Source organism: Haliotis rubra, unplaced genomic scaffold (genome assembly GCF_003918875.1).
Source record: "Haliotis rubra isolate DU_JTF1 unplaced genomic scaffold, ASM391887v1 Scf727, whole genome shotgun sequence".
In the NCBI taxonomy this organism is placed as follows: Eukaryota; Metazoa; Mollusca; class Gastropoda; order Lepetellida; family Haliotidae; genus Haliotis; species Haliotis rubra.
Window position 1 is genome coordinate 352,545 of NW_025767443.1, and position 27,837 is coordinate 380,381.

General features: G+C 41.5%; 1 protein-coding gene across 1 annotated transcript; it reads left to right on the forward strand.

Moving 5' to 3' along the window:
• On the forward strand, positions 1-27,795 carry LOC124259541. Its single transcript, XM_046693682.1, has 16 exons — positions 1-73; positions 1,170-1,279; positions 6,070-6,279; positions 6,851-7,090; positions 7,446-7,603; positions 9,766-9,888; positions 10,952-11,063; positions 12,328-12,491; positions 15,778-15,876; positions 16,952-17,032; positions 18,855-18,978; positions 19,763-19,872; positions 21,445-21,627; positions 24,244-24,328; positions 25,735-25,818; positions 26,832-27,795. Exons 2-15 carry the CDS (start codon positions 1,198-1,200, stop codon positions 25,815-25,817), a joined length of 1,854 nt encoding a protein of 617 aa, XP_046549638.1. The 5' UTR covers positions 1-73; positions 1,170-1,197; the 3' UTR covers position 25,818; positions 26,832-27,795.
• Positions 27,796-27,837: the final 42 nt, after the last annotated feature.

Below are 27,837 nucleotides of genomic sequence, written 5' to 3' on the forward strand. Positions count from 1 at the left end.
TTGATAAAACCTGTGCCGTATCAAAGGTAGATAACTGCTGTAGGCGTGCCACAAGGAGGTCATCTTTGTCGAGGTGAGTTTTGATACAAAGTTGCAAAATGTCATTTGAATTAAAGAATGAGAGGCCAATGTACAATGATTACGTTCAGGTTCTGATATAGACCAGCGTTACTCAGTAAAATCTTATTTCCGAAGTTTTATAGAATATAGCTATTCGTTATAATTCAGAGTACAATAATAATACCTGGATACATGCGTACACATGATATGAATACTGACATGAATATAACTGATAGCGATATGTATACTACCCATCAAAAGTTTAGACTCACTAGTGTAAATATAGCCACTTACTTCAGGTAACTGTTCTAAACTAAATTGCAAAATATTTCATACTGTTTAAAGGTTCTGTTTACACATGAACTGATGTGTTGTAAAACAATTTCACAACGTTGAAAAGATGATTGTCATGAGTTCAATAAATGATAGAAATCAGTGAAAATTGGCGAATTTTGAACAAAACTTTACACTAAAACGCAGCTATTCACACATGATATTTGCACATGCTTTTCAGCAATTTCATGCATGTTCCTCGTGCAGTTTTTCTGCATAAGGTTTGCAGTTGGTTCCCCCAAGTTAGTGGAGAAATTCATCTTCGATGTAACCATATATATGTGCATAACATATAGTGAGTGCTTTAAGTGAGTCTAAACTTTTGATGGGAAGTCTATATAAAGACCTACAACTTTGCCACGAAAGGAACTTTTATTTCCCGACATTCTAACATTTACTATTGCCTACGTTCAGACAGAAAGAAACATATATTATTTTGTGTAAGTCGTAATTTCTTTTCAAAATTATCACGAAAATAATACTCATGTCGGTGCTAAAACGCTAAAAATACAACAAGTAGCTCACATGAAACAGAAACCACCTGGCTGTTATGAATGTCTATAATAAGCAACGAAAACACCGCTGATAAACGTCATTAAAATGCGATGCGATGGGGCCGATGCGAAGCGATGCGATGCGGTGCGGTCCGGTGCGTTAATGACACCATTCTGAAAGTTTCATTTATCAAACACTTCCTTCAAGGAATGTAACTATTCACTATTGGTTTCGCTCACTTGTTATCATCAATATTTATATAATGTTCTGCATCTGTTCAGAGTTGACCCTGCTGACTATCCTGACACAATGCACGTGCTGCTGGCGACACTGTGCCTGTTTCACCTAGCAGCAGCCGGCATAGACACAACAGTCTGCACTACCCCATACGGTAGGTATAGAAACAACAGTCTGCACTATTCCATACGGAGGGTATAGACACAACAGTCTGTACTACTCCATACGGAGGGTATAGACACAACAGTCTGTGCTACTCCATACGGTAGGTATAGACACAATAGTCTGTACTACTCCATACAGTAGGTATAGACACAACAGTCTGTACTACTCCATACGGTAGGTATAGACACAACAGTCTGTGCTACTCCATACGGTAGGTATAGACACAATAGTCTGTACTACTCCATACAGTAGGTATAGACACAACAGTCTGTACTACTCCATACGGTAGGTATAGACACAACAGTCTGTACTACTCCATACGGTAGGTATAGACACAATAGTCTGTACTACTCCATACAGTAGGTATAGACACAACAGTATGCACTACTCCATACGGTAGGTATAGAAACAACAGTCTGCACTACTCCACACGGTAGGTATAGACACAACAGTCTGTACTACTCCATACAGTCTGCACTACTCGATAGTAGGTATAGACACAACAGTCTGTACTACTCCATACGGTAGGTATAGACACAACAGTCTGTACTACTCCATACGGTAGGTATAGACACAACAGTCTGTACTACTCCATACGGTAGGTATAGACACAACAGTCTGTACTACTCCATACGGTAGGTATAGACACAACAGTCTGTACTACTACATACGGTAGGTATAGACACAACAGTCTGTACTACTCCACACGGTAGGTATAGACACAACAGTCTGCACTACTCCATACGGTAGGTATAGACACAACAGTCTGTACTACTCCTTACGGTAGGTATAGACACAGCTGTCTGCACTACGGTAGGTATAGACACAACTGTCTGCACTACTCGATACGGTAGGTATAGACACAACAGTCTGCACTACTCCATACGGTAGGTATAGACACAACAGTCTGCACTACTCCATACGGTAGGTACAGAAACAACAGTCTGTACTACTCCTTACGGTAGGTATAGACACAACTGTCTGCACTACTCCATACGGTAGGTATAGACACAACAGTCTGCACTACTCCATACGGTAGGTATAGACACAACAGTCTGTACTCCCCCAAACGGTAGGCATATACACAACAGTCTGTACTACTCCATAAGGTAGGTACAGCCACAACAGTCTGCACTACTCCACACGGTAGGTATAGACACAACAGTTTGTACTACTCCATGCAGTAGGTATAGACACAACAGTCTGTACTACTGCACACGGTAGGTATAGACACAACAGTCTCCACTACTCCATACGGTAGATATAGACAGAACAGTCTGCACTATACCATATGGTAGTCATAATATACGATGCCCTGACCAATGTCTGTGTGTATATGTTGCCCTGTCCAATGTCTGTGTGTATATATTCCCCTGTTCAATGTCTGTGTGTATATGTTGCCCTGTCCAATGTCTGTGTGTATATGTTGCCCTGTCCAATGTCTGTGTGTATACGTTGCCCTGTTCAATGTCTGTGTGTATACGTTTCACTGACCAATGTCTGTGTGTATATGTTGCCCTGTCCAATGTCTGTGTGTATATGTTGCCCTGTCCAATGTCTGTGTGTACATGTTGCCCTGCCGAATGTCTGTGTGTATATGTTGCCCTGTCCAATGTCTGTGTGTATATGTTACCCTGTCCAATGTCTGTGTGTATACGTTGCCCTGTTCAATGTCTGTGTGTATACGTTTCACTGACCAATGTCTGTGTGTATATGTTGCCCTGCCCAATGTCTGTGTGTATATGTTGCCCTCCCAATGTCTGTGTGTATATGTCTGTGTGTATATGTTGCCCAAAGTCTGTGTTGTATATGTTGCCCTGCCCAATGTATGTGTGTATATGTTGGCCTCCCCAATATGTGTGTGTATATGTTGCCCTGCCCATTGTCTGTGTGTATACGTTGCCCTGTCCAATGTCTGTGTGTATATGTTGCCCTGTCCAATGTCTGTGTGTATATGTTGCCCTGCCGAATGTCTGTGTGTATATGTTGCCCTGTCCAATGTCTGTGTGTATACGTTACCCTGTTCAATGTCTGTGTGTATACGTTTCACTGACCAATGTCTGTGTGTATATGTTGCCCTGCCCAATGTCTGTGTGTATATGTTGCCCTCCCCAATGTCTGTGTGTATATGTTGCCCTGCCCAATGTGTGTGTGTATATGTTGCCCTCCCCAATATGTGTGTGTATATGTTGCCCTGTCCAATGTCTGTGTGTATATGTTCCCCTGACCAATGTCGGTGTGTATATGTTGCCCTATCCAAAGTGTGTGTGTATACGTTGCCCTGTCCAATGTCTGTGTGTATATGTTCCCCTGCCCAATGTCTGTGTGTATATGTTGCCCTGCCCAATGTATGTGTGTATATGTTGCCCTGCCCAATGTCTGTGTGTATATGTTGCCCTGTCCAATGTCTGTGTGTATATGTTACCCTGTCCAATGTCTGTGTGTATACGTTGCCCTGTCTAATGTCTGCGTGTATACGTTTCACCGGCCAATGTCTGTGTGTATATGTTGCCCTGCCCAATGTCTGTGTATATGTTGCCCTCCCCAATGTCTGTGTGTAAACGTTGCCCTGTCTAATGTCTGTGTGTATATGTTCCCCTACTCAATGTCTGTGTGTATATGTTGCCCTGTCCAATGTCTGTGTGTATATGTTCCCCTGCCCAATGTCTGTGTGTACATGTTGCCCTGCCCAATGTATGTGTGTATATGTTGCCCTGCCCAATGTCTGTGTGTATATGTTGCCCTGTCCAATGTCTGTGTGTATATGTTACCCTGTCCAATGTCTGTGTGTATACGTTGCCCTGTCTAATGTCTGCGTGTATACGTTTCACCGGCCAATGTCTGTGTGTATATGTTGCCCTGCCCAATGTCTGTGTATATGTTGCCCTCCCCAATGTCTGTGTGTAAACGTTGCCCTGTCTAATGTCTGTGTGTATATGTTGCCAATGTCTGTCATATGTTGCCCTGTGTGTATATGTTGCCCTGTCAATGTCTGTGTGTATATGTTGCCCTGCCCAATGTCTGTGTGTACATGTTGCCCTGCCCAATGTATGTGGGTATATGTTGCCCTGTTAAATGTCTGTGTGTATATGTTGCCCTGCCCAATGTCTGTGTGTATACGTTGCCCTGTCCAATGTCTGTGTGTATATGTTCCCCTGCTCAATGTCTGTGTGTATATGTTGCCCTGCCCAATGTCTGTGTGTATATGTTGCCCTCCCCAATGTCTGTGTGTATATGTTGCCCTGACCAATGTCTGTGTGTATATGTTGCCCTGTCCAATGTCGGTGTGTATATGTTCCCCTACCCAATGTCTGTGTGTACATGTTGCCCTGCCCAATGCCTGTGGGTATATGTTGCCCTGTTTAATGTCGGTGTGTCTCTTTTGCCCTGCCCAATGTCTGTGTGTATATGTTACCCTGTCTAATGTCTGTGTGTATATGTTGCCCTGTTCAATGTCTGTGTGTGTATGTTCTCCTCCCCAATGTCTGTGTGTATGTTATCCCCAATGCTGTGTGTATATGTCCCCAATGTCGGTGGGTATATGTTACCCTGCCCAATATCTGTGTGTATGTGTTGCCCTGTCCAATGTCTGTGTGTATACGTTGCCCTGTCCAAAGTCTGTGGGTATACGTTTCCCTGTCCAGTGTCTGTGTGTATATGTTGCCCTGACCAATGTCTGTTTGTATATGTTCCCCTGCCCAATTTCTGTGTGTATATGTTGCCCTGGCCAATGTCTGTGAGTATATGTTGCCCTGACCAATGTCTGTGTGTATACGTTGCCCTGTCCAATGTCTGTGTGTATATGTCGCCCTCTGCAATGTCTGTGAGTATCTGTTGCCCTCTGCAATGTCTGTGAGTATCTGTTGCCCTCTGCAATGTCTGTGTGTATATGTCGCCCTCTGCAATGTCTGTGAGTATCTGTTGCCCTCTGCAATGTCTGTGAGTATCTGTTGCCCTCTGCAATGTCTGTGAGTGTTGCCGTGCCCGATGTATATGTGTGTAAACGTAGACCTGACAACTGTTTTGTGTGCACATTTAACTATGTCCAATGTATCTGTGTACATTTCGCTCTGTTCAATGTGTGTAAATGTAGACCAGTCCAATTTATGTGTGTAAAAGTAGCTCTGCCCAGTGTCTGAGTGTACATGTTCCCTGACCACTGTCTGTGTGTAAATGCTGCTCTGTCCACTGTGTGTCTGTGTACATGTTCCCTGACCACTCTCTGTGTGTAAATGCTGCTCTGTCCACTGTGTGTCTGTGTAAATGCTGCTCTGTCCACTGTATGTCTGTGTAAATGCTGCTCTGTCCACTGTGTGTCTGTGTAAATGTAGACCTGACCACTGTATGTCTGTGTAAATGCTGCTCTGTCCACTGTGTGTCTGTGTAAATGTAGACCTGACCACTGTATGTCTGTGTAAATGCTGCTCTGTCCACTGTGTGTCTGTGTAAATGTAGACCTGACCAGTGTATGTGTGTGTGTAAATGCTGCTCTGTCCACTGTGTGTCTGTGTAAATGTAGACCTGACCACTGTATGTCTGTGTAAATGCTGCTCTGTCCACTGTGTGTCTGTGTAAATGTAGACCTGACCACTGTCTGTGTGTATATGTTGCCCTGCTCAATGCCTGTGTGTAAATGTGGCCCTGCCCAATGTCTCTGTGTATATGTTGCCCTGACCACTGTCTATGTGTGTTAGTACATTCCTTGTCAGTGTCTCCCTGCGTACACATCGACCAATCGGTATGCATGCTTCACTTACAAGTGTCCATTTTCCTTTGAAGGACAGCAACATGCACGACCATCCTTACCCAATCAGTTTGAAGTCCACGTAGAGTGTAACTTCCTCGACCTCAACACCACTACTGAAGTCCATGAATACTACGACGACGCCAACAACAGGGGTGAAGTACGTCAGATGGACTATGGCATCAAGTTGTGGGCCTACTACAGCTACGCTACAAACGAACTCATTTCCATACTGCCAGACAAAAGTGAGAGTCCTCCGGGCACTTGCTGAGTGGTTGATCTGTAGAGCGGTGGAGTGATGGTGGATCGGTCGAGTAATCGTTGATGAGTCGTGTGAGGTTGATTGGTCGAGTGATGGTTGATTGGCCGAATGATGGTTGATCGGTCAATATGATTGGTCAAGTGATGGTTAATTGGTCGAAATGATTGGTCGAGCGATGGTTGATTGGTCGAGAGATTGTTGGTTGGTTGAATGATGGTTGCTAGGTCGAGCGATGGTTGATAGATCGAGTGATGGTTGATGAGTCTAGTAGATTAGTTGAGTGATGGATGATAGAACGAGCGATTGTTAATTGGCCGCGTGATGGTTGATTACTCCAGTGATGGTAGATAAGTCGAGAGATGGATGATAGAACGGGTGATGGTTAATTGGTCGCGTGCTGGTTGACAGTTGAGATAATTTTTCATTGGTTGGTCGAGCTATTTGTTAACAGTCTAATGAGTGGTTGAATGTCCAGTGGTGGTTGATTGGTCATATCTCCAACAAAATATTGGACAGCATATTAATCTACATCGAATGTCCTTGCTCCCATTTAGAGCTCTGCCTTGTGGAGAACCTGCGGCAGAAGAGTTCCAACTATCTCTTTGGGTATCAGAGTAAGAATGGACAGGGTCACATTTTCTCTGTTAACGGCGCCCTGCACTTTGGCGAGGCGAACACTGTCGAGGTGTTCCAGGGATCGGATGTCGTGCGCGGCATCAACGTCCAGAAGTGGTACTCCTGCCTCTACTGGTCCAGCATGGACGCCACCATGAACGTCACCTGGTACTTCTCAGGTGATGAGCTCATGTCACCGACGACTTCTTCGATTTCAGTCAATTAAGAATAATGATTGAGAGGCATACATACAAGTGTGAGGACGTGTAACAGTACAGTCCAGTAGAGAACTAGGACAATAGTATGGAAAAGCCAGTTAACAACACATTGGTTAAGATAGAAACGTAAAACATATGAAGCCTGCAGTATAGATTAGGGGACGGTGAACCCTGTAGTATAAAAAAAGGGGTCATGAATGACGGTAACCACGTATTTTTAATAGGTAGGGTTTGGTGTTGTTTTACCCTGAAATGAGAATCAGATGTCTGTCGTGTGATGTATCTGAAATATTTATAATCACGCTCACTGATGCAGATCCTTCAAGTTGGGACACAGCTCTCGCCATCCCGTCAACCCCAGTCAGAGCTCACATCCAGGGCCGACGCACGAAGAACGGCTCCCCCTACGACTTTGAACACTACTACGAGTTTTTTCATTTTAAACCCTTCATCGAGGATCAACAAAAGTTTGAGGTGAAACGTCATACAAATATCCATTGTTGCAGTTTTACACTGATTCGTACAAATAGCTTTGGGGACAAATACCTTTATCCAGCACCGATATAATCAGTCGGTTAAATGAAGACAAAGGGTGTCGCCACACTAAATATATTTCCACATCGAAAGCGAAACTACGTGTACTATCATTGTCAGGAAATAGCATGTGTTCTGGAGGTCCGTAAAGAACTGATGTTCTCGGACACAGTGTTGGATAGCACAAATACAACCGCTTCGCGGAAAGGACAAACGTTTGTTTTATTAACATAAATTACAGTTTCAGTTTTAAGCGCTATTGTCAGATTGTTAATGGATAGCTCTCTCGAAGTGACAGAAACTAACTAGAAAAGTATAGATAAGATAGAAATATACTCCTCACAAAAAGTTAAGCAACACAAATTTTTAGTCTCATTACATTTTCATTTATTGAAATTGCAAATCATGGAATAATGCAATAGAAAGGTGAACATATGTACACACGATTAACAAAATGAAATATGAAATGGTATTGAGCAATAATAGACTTACAAATCATCAAAAGCATGTACCCGTGAAACAGTCGTGCAAAATGTGCTGCATTGATGGAGCAAAATGTTAACATTAAGGTTCAAGTCAGTTTTGGACAGTGAAGCAGTGTTCAGTAACTCGTATGACCATCATGAGCACGAATGCAAGCTTCTACACGTCTTTGCATTGACCAAATGAGCCTTTAAAGTTGCTGTTGTGGAATGTTCTGCCATTCTCTCTGTAACGCCTGTTCAAGTTCATCCAGAGTCTGGGGGTGAACATGGAGACCGTAAACACGACTGCCAATAATGTCCCAAGCATGTTCAGTGGGATTAAGATCAGGTGACCTTGGAGGCTAGTCCATATGTGTGATGTTGTTGATCTCAACAACATCATTAACAACTCTTTCTCGGGCATTATCACCCATAAAAATGAAGTTAGGACCCGCTTGTTGTACCATAGGAATGATTACAGGACTGTTTTCTATGGCGGCTGATTAGGGCCATCGCTTTCTCGCCTTAAAATTCGGAGTGAGAAAGCGAGAAAGTCGTGTGTTATCGCTTTCTCGTCTCGTGATATCGCTTTATCGCTTTCTCGCCTCCGAATTTTGAGGCGAGAAAGCGATGGCCCTAACCAGCCACCATAGTTTTCACCTATCAGACTGCATGTGTGAAGAGTGGAGCACATTCATGCCATACATTTTCATGTTGTTCTGAGGGTGGTTGTGTTCGGGTGATGTTATCAATGTTATCTGATAAATTAATTTCACAGTCACTAAAGGTTATGTATTCTTTGAACATTTAGTTTTCAGTAACATGCCGGCAGAAATCGCTATGGAGATTGATAAATATATTACACTGAAAATACTTCTAGCTTAATTTTTTGTGAGGAGTATAGTTGAGAGAATTAGCCATCGATACTGAACATTTATTTGATAAACAGCTTCTTCCTTTTAAGTTTAATGACAGACAGACAGATTTATTTCGTAGAGTGGCCATGAGGCCAATAGTACAGTGACATTTTGACATCATGTTCTTTTGAGCGTTGGCATGAGAAGTACACTGGCATTTATAAGTATCATAAAACGTTATGGATTTTCTTTACAAATATGGCTAGGCGTAAAATAACATTTGCATTTTGGGTGTTAAGTAAATTTACAAACTTCTGTATGTTGGGATTTACACAATAATATTGTGGTATATACCTGATGCCTAAATCAGAAAAAACAAGTTTAATGTTTATTATGTATTTGTATATTTCACATTTCTCATACGTAAAAAGGGGTTTCACATTTAGTTCACTAGAAGGAAAGTTCACATTTAGGTAATTGCAAGGTAAGTAAAACATAATGTAATTGAGTTTAGTTTCCACGGCGCTTCATAGGTAGTTTAGTATAATTTCCACTGCGTAACAACAACATGTAATATATTTGTGTGTATTTTACAACACATATTCGGTTAAAAATTTGTTTCCATTCATCTATCCAAATTTTTGTCATTTATATTTACTTGATCAATTTTGTGTTTGTTCTTTGAGATCTCGAAACATTTCGATTGTTGATATTTTGATTGGGGACTTGTTTACCAGATTATCCCGGTATGACGTACTTGTTTTCCCATGTTCTCCATTAGACACCGAACGGTATTTCCTGTCCTGGGCGGAAGAATACAAAGCCTCTTCCGACTGTAGCGCCCGAATACTCGTTGATTATAGAAATCGTGGACAACTTACACTCCCAAATCTCCTTCATGAAAGTAGGTTTGTTTGTTTGTTTGTTTGTTGGCGTGTTAAACCCGTAAAGATCCAGGTTAGAGTTGATCTTCAGTAACCCATGCTTGTCGTAAGAGGCGACTAAAAGGATCGGGTGGTCAGGCTCGCTGACTTGGTTGACCTATGTCATCGGTTCCCAGTTGATCGATGCTCATGCTGTCGATCACTGGATTGTCTGATGCAAACTATTTATTTTCAGACTGCCGCCATATAGCTGGAATATTGCTGAGTGCGGTGTAAAACTAAACTCACTCACATGTTTGTTTGACATCTTAAGCATCGATCTACGCAACTGGGATGCGGTAATGCGCACCAACAAAGACACCGAATCTGACACCCAATCCGTTGGTCGTGTCTAACGACAAGTTGCATAAGGTCAATTCCAGTGAGTGAGTGAGTTTTATTTTACCGTGCACCTGTGTCTTGGACGCGCGAGGGGGTTATTCAAGATTCTGAATGACCGAGTGCTTCATGTTTATCATTTTCATTTTGGGGTTTTGGTCTATACAACTGATGTTTGCTAGTGCTGTTTGAACATTTTGTCTGTATGTCACGATGTGTCACGTTTGTCAACACATTAAACAATATGATGACACTCTCAGTTCTATAATTTCTGAGAAAATTTTCTTTGCATGAGCTATATATCGCTTGACCCTTTATTAATGATACCTAGTATAGCTTGAAATAATAGCGGTACTCATTGTCATGGCTACATATATATATATATATATATATATATATATATATATATACATAGAGAGAGAGAGAGAGAGAGAGAGAGAGAGAGAGAGAGAGAGAGAGAGAGAGACAGAGAGAAAGAGAGAGTGAGATAAATAAAACTGTGATTCATATAAATATATATCCATACAATTGTGATTCATATAAATATATATGTAATTGAATAAAATGGTGATTCATTGCAAAAGTGTATATTGAATAAATAAATAAATAAATATAAATATGATTCATATAGATTGATGCTTACGATTTGTTATTCATTATTAAATGTGTCCTTCCGAGAAAGTAGTGTATGGTTTACATTTTCAGGAATATTATGATCAAAGCATGAAGCTGACTAAATTTACCTATAAACCATCACACATGACCCCTAGCCCATACGGCTACAACCCACTGACGGAGATCCACGATTTCAACACAGGTAAGCTTACAACATAGGTCTAACCTGTGGTCTAACCTGTGAGTATGGTTCTGATACAGACAAACCGTGAGGTTCGAACCCACTATTAAAGGATAAGGGACACACGTGAGACAGAGATTTGTAAGCACTTGTTTGACTGGACAATCCATCTCCCTCAATACAATATCTACACTGACATTAACAGACGAAATGAAATGGAACATTAGCTTGCCGTTGCATGTGTTTGTGATGTTACAGGATACGCTTATCTTTTTCGCGAACTCCTGGCATCATCACAATTTGAGAGGGAGAACACATGCTCATCATATGAACGAAAACTTTATTTAACAGACATTTCTGACGAATATTGAAAGGGTTTAGGGTTATAAATACTTAAACAAAAGTCTGTTAAATATAGTTTTCGCTCATATGATGAGCATGTGTTCTCACTCTCAAATTATGATGATGTCAGGTGTTCGCGAGAAAAGGTAAGCGTATCCCGCACCAACGTCACAAACACATGCAAAGACAAGTTAATGTTCTATTTCATTTCGTCTGTTAATGTCAGTGTAAATATTGTATTGGAGGGAGATGGATTGCCCAGTCAAACAAGTGCTTACAAATCTCTGCCTCACGTGTGTCTCTTATGCATGCTTATTCTTTAATAGTGGGGGCGGTGGGGTAGCCTAATGGTTAAGCGTCCACTCGTCACGCTGAAGACCTGGGTTCGATTCCCCACATGGGTACTATGTGTGAAGCCCATTTCTGGCGTCCCCTGCTGTGATATTGCTAAAAGCGGCGTAAAACCATACTCGCCCACTCGCCTCTAATAGTGGGTTCGAACGTCATGGTTTGTCGATATCAGATCCATATTCAAGGTGCTAAGCGCCTACGTTATGTATTATCGTTATTATGTATAATTATTATAATTGCTTTCCTACCACTCCAATCAGAAACACTCTGTTATAAGCGAAATATTGTTCAAAGCGACGCAAAACCAACCTCACTCATGATCAAAGATTTAATTCCATCTAGCACGGCACAGAGTCCTTTTCATTTACCCATGAAACTTTCAAAAGAAAACGCACGTCAGTGTTCCTGTCTCAAACCACCACTTACAACTATTTGAAAATGAACACATTAAATCGTGCGTATCGTATATTCCTACAAGGGTATATCATGCGTTTTGCGATTTGATTTAAACATATTTTATTCACAAGGAAAAGGACTCAATTGTTCACAACTTAGCTAACCCTCTCCCAATCTTTGTGTGATTTCGTTGAAGGCGTGGCTTACGTCATTGATCCGCTGATCGGCAACTGTTCCTATCGTCCAATCGAACACGGTACGTTTGATGACGCCACAGCCAAGAACCCCCATCTTGTTCGTATGCGGACTTCTCGAGAGTTCTTCTACATGAACAGCCAGGATGTCACTTACGAAGGAGTGGTAGGTTAACTTTGGTTGCGTACTGACTCGCATATCATCGCAACGTTACAATATGTTCGACTATCCGTGAAAATCCGGGTTAGAATTGGTCTTCAGTAACCTACGCTTCTCATAAGAGGCGACAAAGGGGATTGGGTGGTCAGGCTCGCTGACTTGGTTGACACATGTAATCGTATCCCAATTACGCAGAACGATGCTCTTGCTGTTGATCACTGGATTGTCAGGTCCAGACTTGATTATTTAGAGACCGCTTTCATATAGCTGGAATATTGCTGAGTGCGGCGTTTAACAAAAGAAGAACAAACAAAAAATTGCTATATGCTGAACAAATAAACGTTTCGGGGTTAGTTCATACTCCTTCAGGTCAGTGATACAGATTGGTTATGGACGGCAATACTATTTGAGCAATACTAATATCAAGATAACATGTGAACATGAAATTTTATATAACAATCTAAGCAGGTTACTGAGAAGCCAGGTGATAAAATTTACCACTTTACGCGAACTTCCTGCCTACAGATTCTGGTGTCCCCCGCCGTGATATTGCGGGAATATTGCTAAAAGCGGCGTAAAACCAAACTCACTCACTCAACTCCTGCCTACAGAAGTAGGTAGCTGTAGGTGGTACAAACAAATTCCTGCTGAAGAAATAATGTGTAACCTCTGCGACACGTGTTGTTGGCGATGAATTTCATTACATTTGTCTTCGCCCTTTCTCCAAACATCATCGGAAAACTTATATCCCAAACCAAAAACACAATGTGTTAAAATTGTTAAAAACACAATGCGTTAAAATTGAACGAATTGTTTACCTGTAAACAAATTGGTGTTTTATAAAACCTATGTATGCTGCCGACCGAAATATCGCCATTGGTCGTGTTCTGCCGGAGAAAGTTTTGGAACTGTTGCACGGCACCTAAATGTTCACAAACAACGATATCCCGACTTTGGAGCCGCTACAACAACTTCAATTTGACCAACGATCGCCCGAGAAGTGGAAGGCCAAGAATCACGACCCCCTTCAAGATCGGTACATCCGGGTCCATCACCTGCGTAATCGGCATGCCCTACCAACCGTGACTGCCACACAAATACCAGGTTTGAGGAGAGTGTCAGCTCAAACGATTAGGAACCGTCTGAAAGAAGCGGGTTTACGTGCCTGTAGACCAGTTGTTGACCTGTACTACGCCCCTACATCGACGCCGACGACTCAGGTGGTGCAACAACGTAAGGATACGGACTTTACAAAACTGGAGGCGAATCTGGTTTTCTGATGAATCACGTTTTCTTTTTGCAACGTCACGACGGAAGACAGCGTCTGTATAGGAGACGTCATAACGTTTTGCGCCCATCTGCGTCCGACAGGTGGACAGATTTGGCGGAGAAAGCGTCATGGTTTGGGGAACCATCTCATACAACCAGAAATCAGACTTGGTGATCGTTCCAGGGAACCTGACAGCCCAACGTTACATCAACCACGTGTTAGAGCTTCACCTTCTCCCGATTATTGACCAACAGACACAGATTTTTCAACGGGACAACGCCCGGCCTCATACTGCACGTGCAACAATGAACTTTCTGCAGAATTCCAACGTCAATGTCTTGCCATGACCCTCTAAATCACCAGACCTCAACCCTATTGAACACCTGTGGGATACTCTGGATCGACGCGTACGTCAACGTCAGCCGCCGCCACAGACGCTGCAACAGCTCGCCGTTGCACTGCAGGAGGAGTGGAGAGCCATTCCCCAGGAAAGAATCCGGCGTCTTATCCGTTCTTGTCCAAGGAGATGCCGTGCAGTGATTGCAGCGCGTGGTGCTCATACGAGATACTGAGAAAGACGCCCCCCTGGTGACAAACTGGTGTCTGTGAGATGACTTTTGAAATGACAATTTTAAACATGCCCATCTGGGTTATTATTCTGCCAAATTTCAGACTTCTGTCTTAAATAATAAAAATGCCGTGTCGTCCTAAAACTTCAGATCAAAATCTCTAAAATACAGGGGTTGCGTTTCTTTTTTGACAGAGTTTATATGCTGTATCCATGTAAACCATCCCGCCATGTACTCTAAACTGTATATTTGTACCTCTTATGCCGAGAGGGGCGGTGGGATAGCATTGTGGATAAACCATTGTCTTCACGCCGAAGACACAGGTTCGATTCCCCACATGGGTACGATGCGTGAAGCCAATACCTGGCGTGTCCCGCCGTGATATTGCTGGAATATTGCTAAACGTGGCGTAACTAAACTCACTCACCACTAACTACACTGTGTGGGTACAATGAGAGAGATGTTTATTTCTGTAAGGGGTCCACCGGCCGATTATACAGGTGCATACAGCCTTATTATACTGACGTAAGCGGCCTAAAACTAATAATAAGCTCATCATCATCATCATCTGAACATAATTCAGACGCAGACCATGAATAAAGTACTAAATTTGTATATTTCGAGAGTAAATTAAAACATTTTTCGATCAAACAATTTTCATTTCGATAATCATCAATATTTTTACCTATCGACGATATTTCGGATTAGCAATCATTTTCGCCAGCCCTAATGTCCATAACAAGACAACATATGAACATAACCTTTATATAACAATGAACCCGTGGAGATCGGGTTAGAACTGATCTTCAGAAACCCATGCTTTGTCGTGAGTGGCGACTAACGGGATCGGGTGGCCACATGTGACTTGGTTGACACATGTCATCGGTTACCAGTTACGAAGAGCTATACTCATGATGTTGATCACTGGATTGTCTGGTCCAGACTCGATTGTTTAAAGACTGCCGTCATATAGCTGGAATAGTATTCGTTATAGTGAAGGTCACCTTCAGTAACCCATGCTTGTTGTAAGAGGCAACTAACGGGATCGAGTGGTCAGGCTCGCTGACTTGGTTGACACATGTCATCGGTTCCTAATTGCGTAGATCGATACTCATGTTGTTGATCAGTGGATTGGTTAGGTCCAGACTCGATTATTTAAAGACTGCCGTCATATAGCTGGAATGTTGCTGATTGCGGCGTAAAATTAAGCTCACTCACTCATATAACAGTACATGGGGTTCACTGAGATGCCAGGTGATATCTTTCTTTACCCCTTGACTGCTCCCATCTGTACTACCTATCAATCAACAGCCAGTTACAGCACTTAGACAAGAAAACTTAGACGGAAAAGACAGAGTGTGGAACCTCAACTCCTTTAACCACTGATCTATTCCATCCTCATCCAAGTGAAGGCGTGTGTTCCAATAAATATGTTCCTGTTTCCATCCAACAGAAAACAGTTCGGAACATCGACATGGACACGTGGGTGGGGCAGAGGAACACCTTTGAGGGATACAACTTTAACTCTACATGGCAGTGGTACTTCAAGCTGGTAGGTGGGGGGGTGGGGAGGGGGCTCGAGGGTAAGATCAACGCGATGAGTATACAGTACTCAACATAAGTTAAGAACATCCCGAGCTGTCATACTAAAGTACTCTGTCATGAAAGCATCGACTGATCCTTAACTTCTTTTAAGTGATATGAGATGAATAATTCATGCTTTATGTGGTGTCGAAATTTACACAGTGCAGATATTACGTGGTTATGACCAGGACAGGTGGATTTCATGAATACATAGTTGATCATTTGCTGTGTATCATGTATTGTGAGACTATGAAGGAACCGATGTCATGAATATTACAACCCGTGATGATCTAGGTTATAATCGGTCTTCAACAACCCATACGAATTCGTAATTAAACTATTACATTACTTCCCAACCATTCAAAAATTGCTTCTCAGAAGAAAGTTCACACTCTTCACTCTGCTCGTTCCTGTGAAACTGCTGAGAGAGGTCAGGATGCATCAGCTGTTGTGAGATGCTCATTGATATCACAATATTACCATCGCCAAATACAGCACCACCGAGTAACCATCTGTCCCTGTTTCATTTTATCTCACCAACCATTGGAAAATATTCCCTTTTTCTGCAGATTGTTATCTCATTTTTCATTCCAACATTCGTCATGTTCTACTGTGTCCGTCACTGTCTCAATGAACCATAATGTCCATAAATACATAATGCCATTTAGACAGTGTTCAAATGTAGCACGACCCGTGAAGATCCGGGGTAGAATAGGTCTTCAGCAACCCATGCTTGCCACAAAAGGCGACTATGCTTGTAGTAGAGGCGACTAACGGGATCGGGTGGTCAGGCTCGCTGACTTGGTTGACACATGTCATTGGTTCCCAATTGCGCAGATCGATGCTCATGCTGTTGATCACTGGATTGACTGGTCCAGACTCGATTATTTACAGACCGCCGCCATATAGCTGGAATATTGCTGAGTGCGGCGTAAAACTAAACTCACTCACTCACTCACCAAATGTACCACATGTAAAGTGTAATCCCAAATATAAAATGTGTTTCATAATCTTCATGATACTATGATCTGGTTTGTGTTTAGGGTACGTGGTCAGCGTCGCAGCAACGCGTTGGAAGCTACAGCATGGGGACACCACTTATGTTGACTATAGATGTCGATGAGGTGAGATTTAAAACTGGTTATACTTGCTCTCAGACTCTTCTAAAGTGACCGGGGCGGTGGGGTAGCCTAGTGGTTAAAGCGTTGGCTCGTCACGCCAAAGACCCGGGTTCGAATCCCCACATGGGTACAATGTGTGAAGCCCATTTCTGGTGTCCCGTGCCGTGATGTTGCTGGAATATTGCTAAAAGCGGCGTAAAAACCAAACTCAGTCAGTCAGTCTAAAGTGACCACACTTGGCGAAATAGCCAATTGGTGCAGGTTCCCGCCGAAGCCGGGTTCGAGTCTCTAGATTATACAGTGTATGACGCCCACTTTTAGTGTTCTCTGTTTAGATAATACGCATCTTAAGCTCTGTAAATGCCTATTTTGTGGAAGTTGCGTTTGATCCCAGAGTGGCCTTTCATATTTAAAAACAATCCCAAACATTTTTAGAGTTTAATGCCTTAAACCTGTTTTACAGAACAGTAATTTTCTTTCCTGTTTAATATGCAGTAAGACAATTCATGTCACAAGGACTTCTGGGGCTTAAGACCCGTGAAGATCAGGGTTAGAATGGATCTTCAGTAACCCATGTTTGTCATAAGAGGCGACTATCGTTATCGGGTGGTCAGGCTCGCTGACTTGGTAGATATCTGTCATTGTATACAGTTGTGTAGAGCGATGCTCATGATGTTGACCACTGAATTTACTGGTCCAGATTATTTGCAGATTGCCGCCATATAGCTGGAATATTGCTGAGTGCGGCGTAAAAATAACCTCACTCACTCTGGGGCACAATATCCAACAGAATGTTGAAGGTAACTTTGTCAGTGATGGCTACCGCCCCAATGATTGATCAAACATTCCTTTATACGGCGTGGCAAGTTCCGTATCTTATCAACGTACACGTGTTCGGTGGGGGAAATCAAGAATTATGGCTGTCATTCTGCCCCTGGCACTTTTTAAAGTTGTCCTTTCTTCTGACATATTTTTTACTTATTCATATTCTCTTTTCAAGTGTAATCTATCTATGGAACCATATCTAAGTGTTATTAACGTTAGTAAATTTCGCATTGCACTCGCACAGTTTCGCTGTGGTTCCCATCAATTAAATATTGAGACAGGTAGATACACAAATAAGCCCAGACATCACAGGTTATGTAACATGTGCGACAATGGATATATAGAAAACGAGTATCATTTCCTTTTAGTGGGTACTGTATAGAGTTCCTTGCGCACTATATATATTCCTGCCAAGTTTTACACATACCCTTCTTTGTCAAACTACAATATATTAATGACCTCCAACAATACCTTTGTCATCAGAAATATAGCAATTTTTGTCTATTATGCTGTAAGACACCGCCAATCATATATGGCTGCAAATATGTAATATTTGTATTATGGGCCGATGGCCTACATACATTCTGCGAATAAAGAATTGATTGACATATATTAGTATCTATATTACAGGACCACAGTATACGGTTATAACGAACTCCAAACGTACCACACATACGCCAGGGAAAACAGTTCGTCTGTTCGTTATAGTGAAGGTCACCTTCAGTAACCCATGCTTGTCGTAAGAGGCGACTAACGGGATCGAGTGGTCAGGCTCGCTCACTTGGTTGACACATGTCATCGGTTCCCAATTGTGCAGATCGATGCTCATGCTGTTGATCACTGGATTGTCTGGTCCAGACTCGATTATGTACAGACCGCCGCCATATAGCTGGAATATTGCTGAGTGCGGCGTAAAACTAAACTCACTCACTCACTGTTCGTTATAAACGTGTTCGTTATAACCGTTGTTTGGGGCATTGATTGTATTATTGTGTTTCAGCTGTCCGTCAGCTACACATACAACATCTACAACTTCATCCAGGCACGCCCCAACCTCCTCGACTTCGACATCAGCCCTTGCTTCATGGACCTAAAGAGGAGGAAGTTCGACTTCAAAATACCAAGTAGGAACAGGATGGATAAATGACATGTATATTGTACATGAAGTGCAGTAATTCTTTGCTCAAAAACAAACCAATGCATTATTTCTACGTATATGTGCCGAAGACCCAGGTTCGAATCCTCACAGGGGTACAATGTGTGAAGCCCATTTCTGGTGTTCCCCGCCGTGATGTTGCTGGAATATTGCTAAAAGCGGCGTAAAACCAACCTCAGTCATTTATGAAAATGCAAAAGACATGTCTAAGTCGTTGTAGAAGCCCATAATCATCGTGTATCTGTGGATCACAGTGAGGGGAGATTCTTGGATTCGAACTCAAGACAGGCGTTTGGTGAGCTTAGGGCAGTTTCCATGTATTTATAGTAGTGTGCATGTTGGGGCTTAATCGGAGTGGTGATATCCTGATTCTTCAAGTCATGGAGTATATCATGCCGATATGTCTGTTTGATCTTGATAATGATGATTAATATTATTGTTATTTTGGGGTTGTATTCCATCGTTGTTGTCGCTGTGATTGATGTAATGGTGATGATGATGACGACGATGATGGTAGCGGTAGTAGTGGTGGTTATGATGATTGATATTATTGTTATTTTTGGCTTGTATTCCATTGTTGTAATCGTTGTCATGGTGATGATGATGACGATGGTGACGATGGTAGCGGTGGTGGTGGTGGATGAGCGGATGATGATGACTAACATTATTGCCATTTTTGGGGTTGTACTTCGTCGTTGTCATTGATGCGATGGTGATAATGAGTATGATGATGATGATGATTTGTCCTCCAGCTGAGGCGAGGGACCTGATAGATAAGGACAAGGAGCTGTTCAAATACTCCGTGTTGATGTCTCTCACTTACTACACTGCCGTCTTCCCCCTCCGGATAGCCAACCTCAAGGTGAGCGACTCTTCGTGACTACACCCACCCTCCCTCACCCCACGCTCTGTGTTCTGTTATATATACACCACGGACCTCGCTAGGATAGTCCTAGGACTTAACTGGATTGGGTGGTGACGTCGGTTACCAATCGCTGTAATAGAGCTGGTCCAGCCAATCCAGTGGTCGACAGCATGAACACCTATCTAGTATCTACACAATTGGGATTCTATGATATGTGTGATGAAGTTATAAGTAATTAATTGGTGAGGAAGATGCACACAAATAACATTTAAGTTCCAAAACCTGTTACAAAAGAGGTAAACTAACACATGTGATGTGTACAAATACCCAAACAATGTTCCCTGGAATTGCTGCATGTCCTGAAAAAACTTGTTGTGAAGAAATACAATCTTTGCCACCACTCTCAAGACTAAAATTTGAACAAAACAGAATATAAAAATATATACTCTATCCAAAGCCCGATTAAAGGCCATGATGGATCATATTTACTCACGAAAACTGAACTATGAGCAATGTTTGAACGGGCCTTTAATGCAAACACTGGCATTAAATTCCATTATCTTACCTTCATGTAAAATAGTTTGATTTCATTGGTCAATGATGTTTTAAAAAGTTTAAAACGGTAGCCGACTCTCCGCCGAGAAGCTGTATCGATAACAATCGTATGACGTCATAACATGACGCATGCAGTGCCCGGAGTTCGAAAACCGTTCGATTAGCTGTTTTTGAGTTCACTATGTACACATTTATTTTACCGACTTTCACTGCTTTATTTAAACATTGAATCGTTTGCACACTCAACTTAAACATAGATAACCATTTCTATAGCATTTTTAAGCTTGCCATAATAGGTTTCACTGATTTTAAAAATCCAGTCGAGAGGCAGACGCCATCTTGTTTACAAGGCATATAGTCGGTAGCGAGCTTATCCTCACAAAAAAAGATAAAATTATATTTTGATATGTATATCAACATGGCGTTCAGATAAATACGTTGCAAACTGCTCCCTCGGGTAATACGGTCTGATGTACGCCTTTTGTGGCAGTGTCATCCCTCGCCTACTGGCATGGGTGACAATGCTACAAAAAGGCGTACATCAGACCGTATTAACCTCGAGAGAAGCATTCCTGGCATCCAGAGATAATAAAACCACTGTTAATCTAAAAGACAACAACAACAACAATAGCAACAAAAGCCGTCCAAAACAACAACGCAAACAAAAAACCCTAAAACAAGAAACAAAACACCCCTTAAAACACTACAAAATTAGCATGATTTCCAACCCTCAATGTCTCTTAAATATACGGGGCGGTAGGGTAGCCAGAATGGTTAAAGCATTCGCTCGTAACTCCGAAGACCCCGGTTCGATTCTCCACATGGGTACAATGTGTGAAGCCCATTTCTGGTGTCCCCCGCCGTGATATTGCTGGAATATCGCTGAAACGGCGTAAAATCATACTCACTCACTCTTGAATATACAACATAATTCCATCCGACTGATTTGAACAAACCTAAATAACAGTCCTTATTTTACATATTTAAAAAAATAAATTTGTTTTATATTCCCAGGTTGTGTATGACGACCACATACACGTCAGATTCGAAATTCTCGACGTCAGGCCCGTGGCGGGTGACGTCACTGTCAACGGCACGGAAACGTCGCTAGATGTCGCTGCTCAACAAGTGTTGTCAAAGGTCAACAATAATCAGTTCGTTATCTACGTCATGCAACCTGGTGTCAGCCCGCAAGAGGTGAGTGGTCACGTGACTGATAACAGACATATCGTATCAGACTGCCTCTCTGATTGCTTTGAAATCGTGTCCTTGGACAATCTGCTGAGTTCGCCATTATACAGTCTACATGACTGTAGTGATAAGATTAGCCCGGATAACTGTTGCACAGGATAACAGTACTGGTTTTATGAACTGATGGTGTACAATGTATACAGTTGATCGTGTCGTCCTGTGGGTTTTGTAAAAATGAGTTTTTGTCAGTTTCGGGTAAATGGAAAAATGATTGACAATAGTGGGTAGAGAATGTTGGAAAAGCGGGAGTTATATAACTTAAAGATAAATGGTCATTGGTATTCCTCTATGACTGTGTCCCCAGCTGTGTCTCATTGTCTCTGTCACTGTCTTTTTGGCAGTCTCTGTGTCTCATTGTCTCTGTCACTGTCTTTTTGACAGTCTCTGTGTCTCATTGTCTCTGTCACTGTCTTTTTGGCAGTCTCTGTGTCTCATCTTCTCTGTCACTCATCCTCTGTTTCTCATTAATCTCTGTCAAAATGAGTTTTGTCAGTCTCACATCACTTTTCGGGTAAATGGAAAATGATTGACAATAGTGGGTAGAGAATGTTGGAAAAGCGGGAGTTATATAACTTAAAGATAAATGGTCATTGGTATTCCTCTATGACTGTGTCCCCAGCTGTGTCTCATTGTCTCTGTCACTGTCTTTTTGGCAGTCTCTGTGTCTCATTGTCTCTGTCACTGTCTTTTTGGCAGTCTCTGTGTCTCATTGTCTCTGTCACTGTCCTTTTGGCAGTCTCTGTGTCTCATCTTCTCTGTCACTGTCTTTTTGGCAGTCTCTGTCTTTGATTTTCTCGTCTCTCTGTCTCACACGCTTCTCTCTCTGTTTACGATTCTCTCTATCTCTGCATCGTTTTCCATCTCTCTCTACGTTTCTCTCTCTCCCCCTTCTCTCTCTCCCTCTCTCTCTGTCTCTCTTTTGCGATTGTCTTTGTATCTTATTTCTCACTGTACCCGTTCATTATCTACATCATGCATTTCCACCTCTTAGCCTCCCCATTTTTTCTCGTGTGCCACCCATCTCTCCCTCCCTCCCCCCCTCTCTCCCTTCTCCCTTTATCTTCTCTCCTTGTCTCTCGCTATCTCTGTATCACACCGCGTCCGCCCGGAGTGCGGAAGGTCGATCCCCGATTGCGTCATACAAAAGACGTTAAAATATGGTACTTGTTGGTCCCTGCCTTGCGCTCGGCATTAATGGGTACAACAAGGACTGGTCGGCTCGGAGTCAGTATAATGTGTTTGAGTGGGGTATTCATGCTTCACTGCGGCATGGTATCTCAGTGGGCTAGCACTATAAAACCAGCTTAAGTCTGGGCTAGTACAAGCAGCCGCACATACACCTACACACGCATGCACGTCGTCATATGAGCGAAATATTCTCAAGCACGACGTTAAACCCAATTCCACCATCACCACCACCTGTACCACACCTCTCACTGTACTCGTTCGTTATCACCGGCGCGCATTTAGGCATTTACCTCCCCATTGTGTCCCGTGATTTCTTTCCCTCTCTGACCCGTGAAGATCCGGGGTAGAATAGGTCTTCAGCAACCCATGCTTGCCACAAAAGGCGACTATGCTTGTCGTAAGAGGCGACTAACGGGATCGGGTGGTCAGGCTCGCTGACTTGGTTGACACATGTCATCGGTTCCCAATAGCGCAGATCGATGCTCATGCTGTTGATCACTGGATTGTCTGGTCCAGACTCGATTATTTACAGACCGCCGCCATACAGCTGGAATATTGCTGATTGCGGCGTAAAACTCAACTCACTCACTCACTCTTTCCCTCACTCTCTTTCTCTCTGCCCTTTGTCTTTCACGGTCTCTCACAGTGTCTCCACATATATTTTCTGCCTCTTCCCCCTCATTGTAACTGCATCTGTCACACTCTTTCTCTCAACGTCTCTCTCCGTCTTTCCCCCTCTGTCTCTCTCGATATCTCTGGTCGTCTCCACGTGTCTGTCTCTGTCTCCTCGTCCCTGCTTGACGATATCTCGCAATTCTTATCATCATTGTAATTATAGATATTACATTCGCGAGGTGAACTGAGTGGTACTAAGTGGTAACTAGAAATCCATGATGACAGATGATGATGATGATACTAATTTTTTTGACGCCCTTCAAATACTCCCTGTCATATCATCACATTCTTTGGACGAATATCAGTAATACTACATGTACATAGATACATTGTACGAATATGTTAGGTTTTCAAATTATTTTGAAATAGACATTTTGCACCTCCATAACAAATTTTAAGATATTTGTTCCCTAAATAAAACACCAAAACGGAGGAAAAGACTAATTTTTTTGTAAGGAAACTCTGTTCATGAGTCACTTGTCCGTTGACATGATGCTCATGCTGTTGATCACTGGATTGTCTGGTCCAGACTCGATTATTTACAGACCGCCGCCATATAGCTGGAATATTGCTGAGTGCGGCGTTAAACAACAACCAACCATCCAACCAACGTTATAAAATCTAGATCACAAAATTAACCCCTCCGTTTCCGGAACAATGTATCTTGTGTTATTGTCAGTCATATTTGTTGTTCTACAGACTCCTTACATCGTGGCTGTGCCTAACTCCATCACTGAGTTTACATATGAGAGTGAGTTGGCGGAGTTTAAAGGTTATTCACCAGGTTAGTGAGTGAGTTAGTTGAATTGTATGCCGTTTTAGCAATTCCAGCAATATCACGTCGGTGGACACCAGATTGAAGTGATATACTGACATTTGACTCTACGTGTATGTTTACTGTTTTGGTGTTTGCTAATTCAAAAATATTAAAGCTGCATGTCTGCTGTCTGTAAATAATAACTTTTAACTGACGTCATGAACATCGCCGTACGCGACTGTGCTACGATGACATGCATCAGCCAAGTCAAGGCGCTTGAAAAAATACTTTTTGTTGATCTCAGATAAAGCAGTAACTAACATATGTTCAGTATTCATTCGAGCTTCTTCGGTCATTTTCTTCATTCAAGTCCATATCATTGAATAATTACGTAGTCATAAGATACGCACGCGCACGCACGCACGCACGCACACATTTACTCGTCTCAATGGGAATGTAATAATCTTGTATGCAAGTAAACACAATTTTCCTCACCACACAGATTAGAATTTATAGTCCTTCTGTGCAAGTCAGTTGTTTTCCCAACTGTACATCTTATTCCACTCTGTACTATTAAGTAACCCGAACAAAAACATCAGTTGGTATTTACAACCAAATTGTATTTTATTAATGTACATGTAATAGTAATTTACTGACCGCTGTAAATAACTAAGTGGCTACATGTGATAATATAATATTTCATGATCTTTTATATTATTGATAGTATTTTAATTACATATACTTGTGTGAAATGTACAGGAGGTATGACATCTCCTTGTATGAGCGTCTCTGTTTTGTTCCAAGTGATACTTGGATTATTTTGTTGTTTAATGCTAAAGACTGGGTGACAATTTTCCAGTAGTCCAGGAATGACCGTAATTTGTAACTATTTGTTCATACTGTTCGAAATTTCAAAACTCCTTTTATGAACCTCTTGTTTTAGTTTAAGGGGGTACTTGGAAATATGTGTTGTGTGTTCAATGCCAAGGAATTGGTAATGACTTAGGACTGATATGGTAATAAGTTCTGAAAGATTAATATTGGTGTTAGTTTTGCCGCATAAATTATTTTAACACGAATGTCTTGTTATTTCAATTATTTGTTGCTGTTTTTCGACGGTTTTCGTTACATCAATTTCATTTTCGTAATTACGATAATGTGTTTGTTAATTTAAATACATATATTTAAAAAACTAGAAACTTTGAGCATTTCGTTTCTTTTCTCATAATTTCAACTTAAAAACACACACACTTGAAAACATAAGAAAATAAACGAAGTAGCTAGACTGAACAAAATAACGGGATAACGAGAAATCCTCTGAGAAAAAACACAATTTATGCTTTAAAAGTGACACCATTAGGATTTTGTAATGAGTATACAGGAATAGCTATGAGTTCCTTATTCAATCTGACACTGTCTGTGATCTGTTTCAGGTGCTCTGGGTGGCCTCTCCGCCGGGATGATCGTAGTGGGCGGGGCCCTAGGGGCTGGTCTGTCATTTGCCTTCTTCAAATAAGGTAACCATACAAATATTCTGTGAAGATAATGATTTGGTCCGGAATGTATATGCCTGTGACATAAGCTTTGAAGAAGCTGATATTTTCCTCCCCGTCTTGTTTGATTGTTGTCTATCGCTGCACTCAGCAATATGCGAGCTATATGACGGCGGTCTGTATTTAATCGAAACTGGACCAGACAATCCCGTGATTAACATCATGAGCATCGGGTTACGCAATTGGGATACGATGACATATGTCAAGTCAGCGAGCCTGACCATCCTATCCAGATTGTCGCCTCTAACGGAAAGCCACAGCTGATCATCAACTACGTGGCGAGCTTCACACAATCCTGTTAGTCGCCTCTTACGATAAATGTGGGTTGTTGAAGATTAATTCGAACTTAAAATATTCACGGGTAGTGTTTAGGTTTTGGTGATACACCCACAGTACATGGGTTGCTGAAGATCGTATCTCATGTGGATCTTCACGAAGATTCAAACGTATCAAATGTATCAAGCCTTAGCAAATCTATTCAAATTTGTCAAACCTTAATAGCCTGATCATAAAACTTCTGTGTGAACATTGTTTTGCGCTTTCATGCATCAAGTAAATATTACAAACATAATATACCGAGAGAAACAAATAAAGGATCACAGGAAATTTCTTGTGTTCCTTTATTATTTTCCTTTATTATTATCACCACAGCGCTATCCTTTATTTGTTTCTTTCAGAATATTAAACAAAATTATGGATAACAGCCTTTTCATGCAGTTAACCAAGAAATTATTATCCATAAAGATTGTGTAATATTGTACGTCCCAACTTCTAAAATGCCACTCAAAGAAATATTATAAGCATAGTTTTGTTTTAGGGCGCAGGCATACCTATTTATGCTGATTATTGAAGATACATGCGTGGACAATGATCCTTGGTCTCAGGCTACGATTGACATAGTCAATTGGCCACACCTATCGACAAGCAAACGAAAACGTATAGGAAGAAACATAAAGCTGAACTCTCTTGTGTTTCAGAATTGTCAACCCCTAACGCTAAGTGAATATGTCAACTAAGATGTACAGAAACTCCAAAAGCCTCTTCGTGTGTTCCTGATGACCAGACACTCGATATTACCCAGACCGGATGATCGAAATATTCAGGAATTGGTACCATCGTCAGTTTTCCGAGATTGTGTATTTCCAGCAGATCATGCTGCTCTGATATAATGAATTGTTTCACATTTTTCACAGCTGGAACAGAGACATTTTCCATTCTTTTGTTTTTTCTTTTATTCTGTTTTGATATTAAGGATGTCATTTACATCTGGACAATGACCTCAGTCTATGTAAGACCACATGTTATGTAACCTAAACACACATGCTGCGATAACATTACATCTCACATATGACTTATATACTGAGAAAACACAAATAAAGGATCACATGAAAATTCAAACGTTCCTTTATTATTTTCCAGTTTTCATCACCACAGAGCTATTCAAAGCTGGTCATAAAAACTGTAAAATATTGAACATTTTCCTGTGATCCTTTATTTGTTTCTCTCAGTATATATTTTTCTTATATTTGTCCTTCAAAGGATATTCTTATATACTGTGGTACTAAGCATATTATAACAGGGTAACATTTTTCTGTGTTGCAAAATAAAATATATGTTGACCTCTTTATTCTTCATGTTGATTTCACCGAGAATCTAATCCCTAGTTTTTATACATTCTATATTTACTGTAATTCAAAGCCTTGATTCCCCATTTTGACTTAACATAGAAATTATGTAGATGGCATCCAGTCAGTAATTTCTTATTGCGTAACAGGAAACCTCTGATCGATCAATCAGATTACAGGTAAATCGGATACAGCTTCTTCAATGCATTGCAGATACCACGAGGGTTGACTCCTTTAAGATATGACTGTGTATATGTAAACAACAGCTCTTATATTGTATTATTCAACACCTGTGTCAATAAAATATATTCTAATTGTTTGTCTAGTTGTTTACACTTACAATCAACTGCGTTTATAA